A 13,608-nucleotide genomic window follows, 5' to 3' on the forward strand; every position below is an offset into this window, starting at 1 on the left:
TTATTTATCCATCTATTTATATATAGATAATAATATATCTATAAGCTCCCTCAGATCGATACACAGAAAGTGAAGCTGCTGGAGTCACAACATTTATTTTTCCCTGTGGGAGCAGAAATAAGTGTTAAGTGAGGATGAGAGGAGACAGAAGCTGCTGGAAACTGATCCTGAAACATCACCGTCCGTCATTGTGTAAACTGGTCACTTTTATCCCCGCTATTGTTAACACAATGCGGAGTTCAAAACACGGACAAGCCGTTTTATACTAGTGGTATTATTAGTGTTATTGTTATGGGATTGATCTTTATTGTCATTGTCATAAAACAACTAAACAATGTATAAAAGTGGCCCCAGCAGGTGAAACCAACGTGTAGAAACAGTTTGTCACTTGTATTATGTGTGTGTTAATATACGTCTGTTATCTTGTTTTACATAACAAAGTATAATAAGGATTATAATGGACATTTGATTATTTTAATTCTATTGAGTTTGTGTCTGAATGAAAATACAGAAAGAGTTTTAGAGACATTTTTTTTATCTTTAGCTGTTATAAACCACTAAATAAATAAATAAATGATCGAACTCAAGGCAGGTATAACATCATTCTAGAATAGAATAAAGTGGAACTGCGGAGTTTTCCGCGCTTTGTCAGCAGGTACAGTTTGTTTTTGCTGGTCTGGGTTAAAGTATAATCTTCTCTCTGTATCTCTCTCTTAGGAACTTTCGGTAACCCCGGGAGACGCGGGCGCCAGACGTACACGCGCTACCAGACGCTCGAGCTGGAGAAAGAGTTCCACTTCAACCGGTACCTGACGCGGCGGCGGCGGATTGAGATCGCGCACGCGCTCTGCCTAACGGAGCGTCAGATCAAAATCTGGTTCCAGAACCGCAGAATGAAGTGGAAGAAGGAGAACAAGCTCATCAACTCTTCCTCCTCATCATCATCATCATCCTCTTCCTCCACGGGGAACGGTGCAGAGGAAGAGGAGAAACGGACGGACTGAAAGAGGACAGCATTTAAAAAAAAAACTGAAAAGAGGAGGAAGAGAAGGATGAATAAGAGAAAATTTCTCCACATCTCTAAGTTCAAACTCTGAGGGATTTTCTTTTCCTTTTGTTTTTTTAAGTCGAGGAGAAATGAGGGAAGAAAAGAGGGAGAATGGAATTCTGCCTTTCATCACGCTCCACCTGTAACATTTGTACCCGAACTTCTTTTGGGGCCGGTTCTTTCTTTCCTGTCCGTCTGAAAATAGTCCATTAATATGAAAGGAAGATTAAGGAACCGTCAGACTGTGGACAGGAAAGAGCAGCAAAATAAAAAAGAAAGAAAGAAAGAAGAAATTACAACATTTAAGACAAAAGAAAGAAAAGTAGGCGAAGGCTTTTGACGACGCGATTTCTTGTTGCATTCCAAGAAAAAAACAAAACACTTAGAGTTTACTCGTTTATTTTATTATTTTACTTTTACAAATCTGATTTAAAACGTACTTCCTAACTGTCAGGCACTTGCTGTGAAGCTTTAGGACTCGACCACCCTCTCCCTTTAAACCAAATTCTTATTTTGTAACCGTGTCGTGTGTATTATACCGTCAGACAAACACACACAACGCGGATTAAGGATATTTGAGACGTGTATGTATATCGTATTTAAACTGTATAGGGGGAGGAAGAAAATCACCTATAGGAGGGTGATAATGATAATAATGTCATTTGTGGGTGGGGTTTGGGTAATTTAACCTTTCCAGCTGTTTCATTATTTTAGCAGTATTTGATGGGTTGGGATTTAGAACCTACTGATGTTAATCGCCAAACTACCTAAAAACGTTCAGGAAAGTGTATATTTTATGGATTTTGTACATGGTTTTGTTTTTGTTAGTGTCTTTGTCAAGTAATTGCGTATATACTACCTATGAGAAATGCTCAATAAAATGTAAAGAAACCATATTTTTGTTTGTATGTGCATTGTTGTTGATTTTTTTCTACTTTTCTTATTGATGGTAAACGAGTTGTTAATTTATCCGAACCTTAACGCGCGGTGACATCTCAGTTCTGAATCAAAAGCGCACTGCGCAGTAAAACGCTTTCATTTTTTTTTCTTTTTTATGATTTAATGGCTTACTTACATCCGCGCTCGAGACTCGTAAACCTTTCAGCCTCTTACAACTTGTGAGTGTGAAGCAGACGTGCGCATATTTACGGCGCGCGAGGCAAAGCCGAGGCCGAAAGGGGCCACGTATAATTGCGCGCGAGCGGCCGGTGTGCGGAGGGGAAGTGACTTTAAAGGAGGGGGCGCGAGCTGATGCCGCTGGCCTCAACTAATTGATGACCAAAGCAGAGGGAGAGAAAGTTGATCTGTCCTCGAGCTGGTCAGCCAGACACGTCACACATACACACTTACTTCACCCAGACAAAGTGGACAATGTCCTCGTGACCTTTTGAACTCTGCTTGTCCTCTGAGTGACCGGCGCGTGAGCTCCGCATCTCACTGCTGCGCAAGCGCAAACATAAAAAAGCCCTTTCTACTATATTATCTTGAAAGTGTTCTGCAATAATGACGCATGCAAACACAAATTAACAGCAAACTGGCCTTTAGCTTTTAAGCCCATATGCCAACCCTCGTATTCATTATACAGAAACTTAAAACTAAGATAGAGAAATGTATAATGCATCCATTTCCACTTCAACATAAAAATCCTCAGTTATCTTTCCCGTGTGTATGTTCTAAATCTATTCCATGCAGCAAACAAAAATGGGCACGATAATATAAAAAAGCGTTGCTGTAATGTTGTTTGGTTTGTTACCGGCAGTGCAGTAGCAAAGAGACTCCCGCTACCATGCATGTTTTATTAGGTTTTCCTCTCATTTATAGCACCACACTATAGTTCATTCACAGTATGCTGCTATATTCAAACTGACTATGTATTGAGCTGGAGCAGACATATTAAGTTGGCCAATAAAAGCCTGTGTTCAAATGTAGGACAAGGTGCCAAGGTAATACACTGGCATGGCATCAGTAAATAGCCCAAGTAATGAGAAAATGAAGCATGGGTTTGGATGCAACATGGCTTATAAGCTATGATAATCACTGTTGATTAGCAGCTATAGACTTTTTTCAATAACAGAGAGGAAGTTAGAGTGAGTGGTGTGACAGGCACACACGGTTTGATTGGGGTTTTTTATATTTATCGTGTGTCTCTGGTGCTGTGGCTCGGACCATGTTTGCCAGGGTCTCTGATTCGTTTTTCCCACTGCAGCGAGAATGTGTGCTGTGTAAGGTGAACTATATGCTGGCAGATGTTCTATGTTAAACACAATGGAAATGGTTTTCACTGAGACTCAGAGGGCTCATTTTACCAACACTCACACACCAACTGCTCAACTGTGTCTGGGAGAGCACACCATGTTTCACATGTTAGGAGAGGAAGGTTCTTTTTTTTGTTTTTCTCTATAATTTATATTCACCACTTCCATTTGCCATTGCATGGAAACTGTATTTTACACTTTGTGGGGTTTTCAGAATTTGGAGAAGCTGTGTTGTTTCACAGGAGAGAAAAAAAAAATCTGCAACAATTTAACCCTGCAGCTGAAGTATGACAATCTGAAGCATCTTAACATCTGTGCGCAGCGTGAAATTGGGATTTAAATACTCTGCAGATTATAGTGAATCATGTTCACATTTGTGTAAGGAAAAAACATCCCTGCAGCGTAGGAAAAGACGTAAGATCCATGAAAAGCCTGAGCAGAAGCAGATTCAGAGTGTGCAGCTGCAGGTCAAAGAACTGAGTTCTAACCTGAATCCAGACCTTCCCCTGAGCCATCAAGCAAACTGAGGAGTTATAAATATAGAATTATATAAATAAACAGTTATAAAGAAATTCAAAAGGGAAATCATTTGCACAGGAAAGACACAAAACAACTGTAAAAAATCTGTATTTTAAACTACAAACCCAAACCAGTGACCTTTCTTATCGAAAAAGTGTTTGGATCCAAATGGTCAGTGAGTTGTTTCACACTCCAAATATTCAGTGGGATGGTGGAAATCTATATATAATGAGGGGAGTGTGTTCAGAAGCATGTGCCAAGTGGGTCAGTGCCTCCTGCTCCTGCCTGCCACCCCTGCATTCCTGGCACACTTTGGGTTCTGTATTTTGTAGGCCCCTTCAGCCTGAGTCCAGGCCAACAGTCCACTGATTTATTGTCGATATTAAAATCCTGGGCAGCTCAGAGTCTGTTTTGTGGATTTTGGGGCCTGTGGTTCTGATTCTTGCAGGAGTTTTTTTTTTTTCTAAAGTTGCCTGGTTTGGAATATTCAAGATGATTTCCATTCCAACTGCTGGTCCTTCTGCTGATGCTCAGTGTGCAAGCAGCTGAGTAATCTGAAATGTGGCCCGCAACTGCACACAGGAGCATATTTAGACACGCGCACACACACACACACACAGTGTGATCATTTGAGTCATTTCACACAAAGAAATCTGGAATTCTTCATCTGTCCTGTGTTCTAGTCCGTGTGCATGTTGTGAGTGTGTGCCAAGGTTACAATGAAATATGCACACCAGAGTACATACTGAGGCCTACTGCAATAACACACACACACACACACACACACACACACTGGCTGCAATGCACCCCAGTCTGAGAATCAACAAATCATAAATCAGTAGATTTCCATCCATTTTGGACATCACAGATTGCCTTTACCATTCCTCTGCAGCTGGAAGGGGAGAGAGGGTGGGAATTTAAAAGAAAGAAAGAAAAGAAAGAATGAGAAAAATATTTAGCTAATTGTAACAGTTTGTTCTGTGTATGTAGTTTTTTCCACTGTGCAAAATGATTGTATTTTTTCGTCATTTTGGAATAGAACGGAAGTTGGTCACAAAACGCAAAACTACAATTATTTATCGGAGGTAAATTCAGTGTTATTGTTTTGTGGAAAGCGTTGACAAAGTCTATAATTATGTGAAAAAAATATAATTATGTGGATCATGGCTGCCTGCACGTGCAGCCGGAAAGAGGAACATTTAGCTTGTGCTCTTTTACTGAAGTCTTCTTTCTCCCTGTCTTTTTTTTTTCTTTTGCACTGGTGCAATAAATTATGACTGCAGTAGGTGGCGCTCTGAGCTCACCCCCGACACCTCCAGCGGAGTGAGAGAGAGGGAGGGAGAGACAGAAAGAGAGAGAGAGTCAGCGCTCACCCCCTCCTCCTGCCCTCCCCCTTCATCATTAGAAACCTCAGAGCATGAATTACCTCTCCAAAGTCATCGGCGAGAATTTACGACTGGTCAACAAAAGCACGTGACCGCACCTCCTCCTCCTCCTTTCTCTCTGTTTCCCTCTCTCCTCCCTTACCTCACCCCTCACCTCCCCCATCACACACACACCCCTCCATGCAACACACACACACACACACCACCCCACCCCCATATTTGGACGGCGCATACATAGCTAAAAACGAAGTACAGTGCAACGCCATAATTCACTAATACATCATAAATCGTTGAAAGTACCCGCGTTATAACGACCAGGAGAAATCTAACAAATCAAGCGCCCTGTAGTACTTAACTGTAAGGCTGCAACTCTCTAAAACAACCTAAATGAGCTCTTACTTTGTAAACTCGTTCTCGGGGCGCTACCCAAATGGCCCCGACTATCAACTGCTAAATTATGGAGCCAGCAGCGGCGCGATGAACGGCGGGACGTACAGGGACTCTTCCTCCGCCACCATGCACCATGCGACGGGCTCGTATGGCTACGGCTACAATGGCATCGACCTGACCGTCGCCAACCGGGGAGGAGGGAGCAGCAGCGCAGGCAACACCGGAGGACACTTCGGAGGCGTCGGGGACTCCCGGGGCTTCGGCTCCCCGACCCCGGAGAGGAGTTTCAGACAGCCTTCCAGCTGCTCCCTCGCCTCAGCCGCAGACTCCCTCCTGTCACCCGGCAGTGGAGACACTAAACTGGGCGCACAGAGCTCCTCTCCCCGCTCTGAGCAACCAGGAAGCGGTAATCTCAGCTCTCCAAACCTGTCCTCGAACTCTTCCAGCGGTGGTTGTGGTGGTGGTGGCGGCGGTGGAGGCGGAGGCGGCGGCACGGCGCAGCAGCGCTTCACCGAGCTCGACGACGCGTCGCCTGACACCGACGATTTGCACCACAGCCGGGACGCCGGCCACGGCGGCAACCCGTCCTCCAGGACCGGACACACGCATCCCATGCAGAAGCAGGAGGGCAGCGGCGGCGGCGGCGGCGGCGCGGCGGGACCAGCCGCCGGCAGCACCGCGGGCAGCGAGGCGCAAACACCACAGATATTCCCCTGGATGAGAAAGCTTCACATTAGCCATGGTACATGTTGCTGTCGTGTTTACAGCTTTGTCAGCTCCATATCACACTGTTCCAGGGCGAGGATATTCACAGCGTTTGCAGTATATAGCTTTAATGTTTTGAACACATGGGGTTATAGTGACAGTTCAGTTCTCTAGAAAGCTACATGGGGAGCCATGGTGCTCCAAGTCTCTTTGTATAGGCAACTCTGCAAAGATCCATTGCACTTATTGCTGCTTTGATATGATTCTGAGTGAAGTGACTGCTTCAGAATGGGTTAAAGTCACACAATTAGCCACGGTTCTTGGTTTTGTTTGCACCCCACCAGGCTGTTTTATTCTCTGCGTCAGTTTCATATTTCCACATGACTGTTAAAAATTAGTCTGCGAGGTCTCCCAGACAAAAAAAAAAACAGAGATTTTATTATTAATTGTTTCTATCAACCTTAATATTTTTCGTCTATTTTATCGTATTTCATATTTTAATTTGCTTGGAAATCATCAAACGGAAGAGTTAAGGAAGCTCTTGTTAATCATAAAACGTATTAGTGTGTTTTCTCAGTGTGTCAGTGAGCATGCGATCCGTTTATTCTCAGAAGCTTCTGCCTTCACTCCCTCGTTTTTTTTCTATTTTAGAAAATTCCACAAAAGCGTCATAAATCTGTCAGGCAGAGCCGGGCAGCAGAAACCCAACAGGATCGCAGACAGAGCCGGGTGGTGGTGGTGGTGGTGGTGTTTGGTATAGGGAGGGGGAGAAAAGAAGAAAAAAAGAGGCCAGGGAGGCTTTTGGAAGCTGTTGCTCCTTTGACAAGTGAAGCGTTTTTACGTGTGGGAACTTTATTAGGGAGGTGAGGCAGAGGACGAGGCAATAAAATCCTGAAGGGAAGCTGGACAGGGTGAAAAGTGAGGATACAGAGAGGGTGTAAGTGTTGGTGAGGGGTGGTTACAAAAAAGAAAACAAGAATGTGACGAATTAAAGCATTTTTGAGTGCAGGCTGTGGAGTGGGGCTACCTGTAACAAAATGGCTAGAAAGAGGGCTGTCGTTTTGGATAAAGCTGAGTGTCCTTTGTGAACCAGAGATTTGTGGATCAGTCGTATTTTAGAGTATAACGTGTTTGTGTTACACTGAGGTGCATTGTTGTGTAGTAGTTGTGTATTTATCTGCCCACTGTTAGTGTTGTTTTGTGAAAAAAGTCACGCTCCTTTATGTCACGTAAGGCCTTATTTTTGTGTGTGTATGTGTGTCAGATATGACGGGCCCCGACGGGAAACGTGCGCGGACAGCGTACACCCGCTACCAGACGCTCGAGCTGGAGAAGGAGTTCCACTTCAACCGGTATCTGACGCGGCGGCGGCGGATCGAGATCGCGCACACGCTCTGCCTCACGGAGCGCCAGATCAAGATCTGGTTCCAGAACCGCAGAATGAAGTGGAAGAAGGACAACAAACTGAAAAGCATGAGCCTGGCCACTGCCGGCAGCGCTTTCCAACCCTGAAGAAAGTCAAAATACAAACCAAACCATTAATAGAAAACAGCAACAAAAAAGAAAGAGAAAAAAAAAAAACATCCGTCCATCATTTGTGGAAACGTCACAGCCAGGACGAACAGGCTTCCCTACCAAAAACGACTGTAGGTCTATATGAAATGAAGAAAAAAACAAACTGACAAAAGTGGAGACGCCTGCGGATAATTGAGCTGGAGGAGAGACCTAAAAAAAATATCACTGATTCCACATTGTGATTTAAAAAAAACAAACAAAAAACACTTTCTATCATCGAAGTACTGTACAACAGCGCAGCACTTTTTCTTTGTTCGGCATGTTGGTCTTTTTTGGTGTTTTAGGGCGATGTAAAAAATACTGTGGTACTTGCTCTTGTAAGAAAAAAAAGTAGAAGAAGCAACAAAACCAGAAACAATTTAATGTTCATGAATGTTTTCATCGTTTTTAAAATATCTGTCAGGAAGAGAGGAGTGGATGGAGGAATATGCTACCTAACATGAATACTACCTAAAAGAAAACCTTACTACCTACCTGTTGTTTAAGGTCTAAATGTCGTTGTATGTGTCGAGTGCGATGTATTGTGGTTAACAAGTGCTTTCTGTAGCGAAGTCAGCATGTGAGCTCTTATTCGTATAAGTTATTCACTGCCAGTAACAGTAAAATATATCGGCCGCTCCCTTCGTTACTTGTGCTCCAGTTTGAGCAGAGAAGGCGTGAGGGTCAGCCTGGCCTGTATACATCTCCGTATCTACACATTATGTTGTGTATTATTCAAAAAAAAATGTAACTGTATATTATTATTGTTATTATTGTTGTTGTTGTAATTATTGGATTTATGTTCCAGAAAGGATGTAAATAGATATTGACATTTTTAAGTGTATCCAGTTCACCATTTGTACTCGCAGCTGTGTGTGTGTGTGTGCGTGTGTGTGTGTGTGTGTGTGTGTGTGTGTGTGTGTGTGTGTGTGTGTGTGTGTGTGTGTAAGAGAGAGAGAGGGAGAGTGTGTGTGTGTGTGTGTGTGTGTGTGTGCGCATGCAAGAGAAATGGCTACCGTCCTGTGAGGCCTGTACGCGTTCTGCCAATGAGCTTTTTGTATTTGTTTGTAACTTGAAGTAAAGCAGACAATAACTGAGAAAAAAAAGAAAAGAAAGAAAAAATAAAGTTCCTCATAATCGTCATCAAGAGTAGACCGTTGGTCATGTTAGATACAATGGGGGAAAAGTAGGGGCCAAATGTTCCAGAAACCATGCTGCTGCTTGAGCTGAATGCGTGCGTCATAGGCCCGTGGTAAAACTGTGTAAGTGATGAATGAAGTGAATCATATTTCATGTGGAAATGTGTGTCAGATGTCAGTGAAACCAACATCTAAGTACCAATCTTAACGTCAATCTCTATGTAAGCTGGACTGAGTCCAGTTCTTGCAGAAAATCCGTTTCCTTCTGCACTTTACGCACGCTTTACGCACGCATTACGCACACTTTACGCACATTACCCTGTGCGCATTTCAAGCCAAATGAGATGTAACAATAATTGAATAGCCAACTTTTTCGTTTTGCAGTTTTGGTAACGTATTCAAGCTGACGAAAACAATCACATCACCACACCAAATAGCCATCCGCAGGCCTTTACTCTTCCTCCTCCTCACAACTGTTCAGCCCTCAAGTGAACTCTGGACGTCTCATTTCCAAGGCGACAACATCAGGGACATTCAGCAGCATCCCAGCGCCACTTAATAAACTGGCTACACACACACACACACACACACACACACACACACACACACACACACACACACACACACACACACGATGATGAGGAGATGAGGTGGACACACTGGCCAATTTTCATCTATGTGGACCAAGACTGACACGACAACAAACTGGACAAATTGGTCTCTAAACTGCCTTCCGTTTCCGGCACACCGGCAGAGACACCCGGTCAAATCAAGTTATCATCTCCAGGTTTCGAACTGTAAACAAGCAACTGAACTTTTAAACTCACCCACTGCTGCACAGTCCTACTGTTGATGGTGTAGTTCCCCCGGTTCATACACGGCTCTCGTCCTCGGCTGATGCTCGGGATGTCGGGGGGCATGGAGGTCCTGCTCCACTCATCTGGACACAGCCTCTGCCGCCTGTGCCTCCTGTGTGTGTGTGTGTGTGTGTGTGTGTGTACGTGTGCTGGGGTATATTTTTGAAAAAGCGATCCCCCTTCTGCTTTGGGCTAAACTATAAAAAGAGCAGGCAGCTTTGACATTTACATGTCAAACGGATGAGGCTTTTTATCTGTAACTTGCACCGTAAAAGATCAGGCCTGGCCTCAGACTGATACCTCTCACTGGCTCTCCCCTGGTCACGTGGGGTCCATAAAGTTAGTTTTATGGTTTTGGGGAGTTGACAATGTACTATATATTTCACATTCTAGAAAGCAAGTGACGGTTTAACGGCTTCGCGGGGATCCTAAAGGGGTCAGTAAAGTAGAGATAGAGCGGGAGAGGGAGAGGGAGGGAGCGTGTATGTGTGTGGGAGAGAGTAGGCCACTATTACTAACGGCCGCTGGTCCTGCTCCGGTTCACACACGGAGCCCGGCGAGCACAGGTTTGTGCCGCTGTGGACACTCGGAATATACACGGTGTATGAAAAGAAGACGGGACCAGGACGCTCAGTAAGTAGTGTTTGTAAGTGGGAGATAAGTGGGGAAGGAAAGGGGGAGGGGTGAATGAGAGAGAGCTGTGTAATTGCCATGTCACTCACTCACTGTGCTGCTGTATTAGCGCGCGAGGCTTTCAGTGTGTTTGTCATGTTTCTTTGTGGAGCGTGTTTTCGTGTCCTGTTACTGTGCGCACAAGAGACTGGCTATGTTCTTTGGAGAGGTGGCCTCACACTGATCACGAGGGTGGTTTGCATTCGTACTGTACTTGTGTGTCGTGGTGCCGTGTGTGTGTGTGTGTGTGTGTGTGTCAACTTTTGTGAAACTAAGAACAAAGTCGATGAAAGACTGATATCTTTACGGGCATGCGTAAAGATATCAGTTTCTTTGGCGAAGCTCTTCCTCGGAAGAGTGTCGCATATTGTGCTGCTATCGTGCTTGAATGATATCAAATGAACAGCTGATGAAATGACTCGTGCATCACCTTTTGGTTGCTCTCTCTTTAAGTGATTTTTAAATGCGTAAAACTGATCTGACTCATATGTTCCTCTTTTCCCTCCCCCTGGATCAGAGTGAAAATAGATAATCAAGTTTGGGGAGTGAGTGCAGTGAATGCTCCTCCCTTGTGGCTCATGATTGCAGCTTTTTTGGGAGAGGAGGAAGGAAACGTTTCATTTATTTTGTTTTTTTTTTTCCCTTTTTTGCATTTTTACGCACAGCCATTGTCTGCGTAAAAATGGTTCCACTGAACAATGAGGGATTGAGACTGGAATAAATGTCCATGTGTGCTAACATTAAGCAAAGAAAATGGACAAGGACTCTCTCACACACATACACAAAGAGAGAGAGAGAGAGGGAGAGAGAGAGAGAGAGAGAGAGAGAGAGAGAGAGAGAGGGACTGTGATATACGTCCTTGGGTACAAGAAAATCTTTGTCCGTCTCTCGCCCTTGTATTTTCCAGGCAGGATGGGTGTGAGTGAAAAAAACGTCGCACTCACAAACATTCCCAGGCCCAGCATCGCAGACCTTGCAGGTTATTTTATGTCAGAGCCTTGACTTGTTTAACTCGCGAGAAACACACACACGCAGAGTTTTGTTGTGAAGGGAAAAGTGTAACAGCGTTGGGGAAACACTGGCACAGATGACACACAAACGCCAGAATTAGCGACACGGCATCCTCACCATCACTCAATTTAAGACATCAATCACACACGTGTCATAAATCAGGAGTGGAGACCACGTGACACAGAAACATCCTGCATGAGTGAGAGAGAGAAGACACCACAGAGCCTCACGATACTACGACACCTTCTGTTTTGCAGCCTGCGGCTCAGTCTCAACAGGCAAATACGGACGTTTAAAGAAATATAAAAGAGAAGGCACTCCGGTCTGAAAGGCATCAAATATTAATGGGATTTTTCCAAAGTAATCGTGCTAATAATGAAAGAAAAAAAGCCCGAGGCAACATTTAAAGCAAATTTCTCCAAAAACAACACTGAACTATTGGACTAATAAAACGCTCTCACCAATAAGATCCCAAATAAAACACTTATCGAGTTTAAAACCACACTGAGCAGGAGCAACACGTGTCGAGATCGTGACATCTATTTTCTTCCGCTCCAATCAATACGGCCGCGTTCCAAAACGGCTCTAATGCAATTGTTTCTCCACCCAATATAGAGACACAAGGGCTGAACACCAATGAGTGGACGTTCACACCACACCACACCACACAACCCGCCGAGGAAATCAATACAGGCTGTGATGTGGAGTTATGAAATAATAATAAGGATTATAATATTAATAATCATACAGCAGGCGGGTGTGTTGTTGTGGATGAAGCAGCAGCAGCAGCAGGAGGAGGAGGAGGAGGAGAGGAGGTGCAGACAGTAGAGGCTGACCCTGTAAATCTGTATTAATTCTCCTGCTTCTCTCTGATGTCTGAAGCGGGACTGAAGATGTCAAGCAGCCGGTGGCGCGCGCGAGCGGGCATCTTTCCATGCGCGTGCGCTCTTGCCTTATTGCTTTGATCCATCATGTAAATTGTTAATATGTCGTGATGCGGGAGCCCCTCGTGCCTGCACACACACTGTTTCACAGACATAATTATATTCATAATCATACTATTAATACAAATAATAATAATGGATTATTTGGAACATGCTGACTCACGATTCAAACCATGAATGCTGCGTCATCCTTCCTCGGCGATTAAGCGCCGATAGTGACGATAGTGTAAATAATAAAATAAATAAAATAAAGCGCCCCGCTAACATGTATGTGAAGAGTTCTTAATATTACACCAATTTAGAGTTTGTTGAGGTTATAATCTTAAATGGTAAAATGAAATATGACAAATTGCATTCTGATATATGTATGTGTCATTTGTCAGGATTATCAGAGAAAGGCGTAGAGAAAATGTAGCAGTGCAAAAACAACACGCACACACACACACACACACACACACACTATGTGTATTGTAAATTATAGTAAACTAATTCGCAGTACTGTGCTTATTTGGTTTGAAGTTTTGTTTTATGGTAAAATAAGTGCAATTATTTATTATTATATTTTCCAATGATATTGTATTCAAACAACTTTATGTATTAATTTTTAGTGACTCAGTGTATGAAGCCAGATAAAAGCAGCAGCTTGTTTATACACGTATACACATCCACTGTGTGTGTTTGTGTGTGTTTGTGTGTGTGTGAGTCACGACCGCACAGTTAATCGTGCTCCCCGCTAATAAGAGAGGGGTTCTGCTTCCGGAAGTGTCTCCCACTCGCTCCCTCTCTCTGTGTCTGTGTCCTCTCAAACTCTCATTTGTTAGTCGTGGGTTCGCTGATGTTGAGTCGTCACTTCACGCAGCTTCCTCGGCTCGGATGTGTTTTCAGTCAGTGTGGGGATTCCAGGCGCTGCCCTCCGCCATCGCAGTGATTTTTCACAAAGTTCAGACCAAGAATGTTAACATAAATTATTCAGACACCAGTGGAGAAGGGAAAACAAAGTTTGCTCTTGTAAACTCAGGAAGACTGCTGGCAACAGGACTATTTCCGTTTTATTTTTTTTTGTTTTTTGTTTTTTAAAATAAATTGTCCTTCTACTAACTCTCTTTAAATAGATTGAGAACCAGAATCA

General features: G+C 43.7%; 2 protein-coding genes across 2 annotated transcripts in view; both read left to right on the forward strand.

Annotated features, from left to right (window-relative positions):
- Window positions 1-1,944, forward strand: part of hoxb6a (homeobox B6a) — a 4,748-nt gene extending 2,804 nt beyond the window's left edge. The window contains exon 2 of the mRNA XM_058652846.1: window positions 718-1,944. Within this exon, the coding sequence (XP_058508829.1) occupies window positions 718-1,004 (287 nt within the window). The 3' untranslated portion in view covers window positions 1,005-1,944. The remainder of the gene's footprint in view (window positions 1-717) is intronic.
- A 1,935-nt stretch (window positions 1,945-3,879) lies between these two features.
- Window positions 3,880-8,999, forward strand: hoxb5a (homeobox B5a). The gene is made up of 2 exons (XM_058652845.1): window positions 3,880-6,339; window positions 7,567-8,999. Exons 1-2 carry the CDS (start codon window positions 5,595-5,597, stop codon window positions 7,812-7,814), a joined length of 993 nt encoding a protein of 330 aa, XP_058508828.1. The 5' UTR covers window positions 3,880-5,594; the 3' UTR covers window positions 7,815-8,999.
- The last annotated feature ends 4,609 nt before the right edge of the window (window positions 9,000-13,608 follow it).

This window comes from Solea solea, chromosome 16 (genome assembly GCF_958295425.1).
Source record: "Solea solea chromosome 16, fSolSol10.1, whole genome shotgun sequence".
NCBI lineage: Eukaryota > Metazoa > Chordata > Actinopteri > Pleuronectiformes > Soleidae > Solea > Solea solea.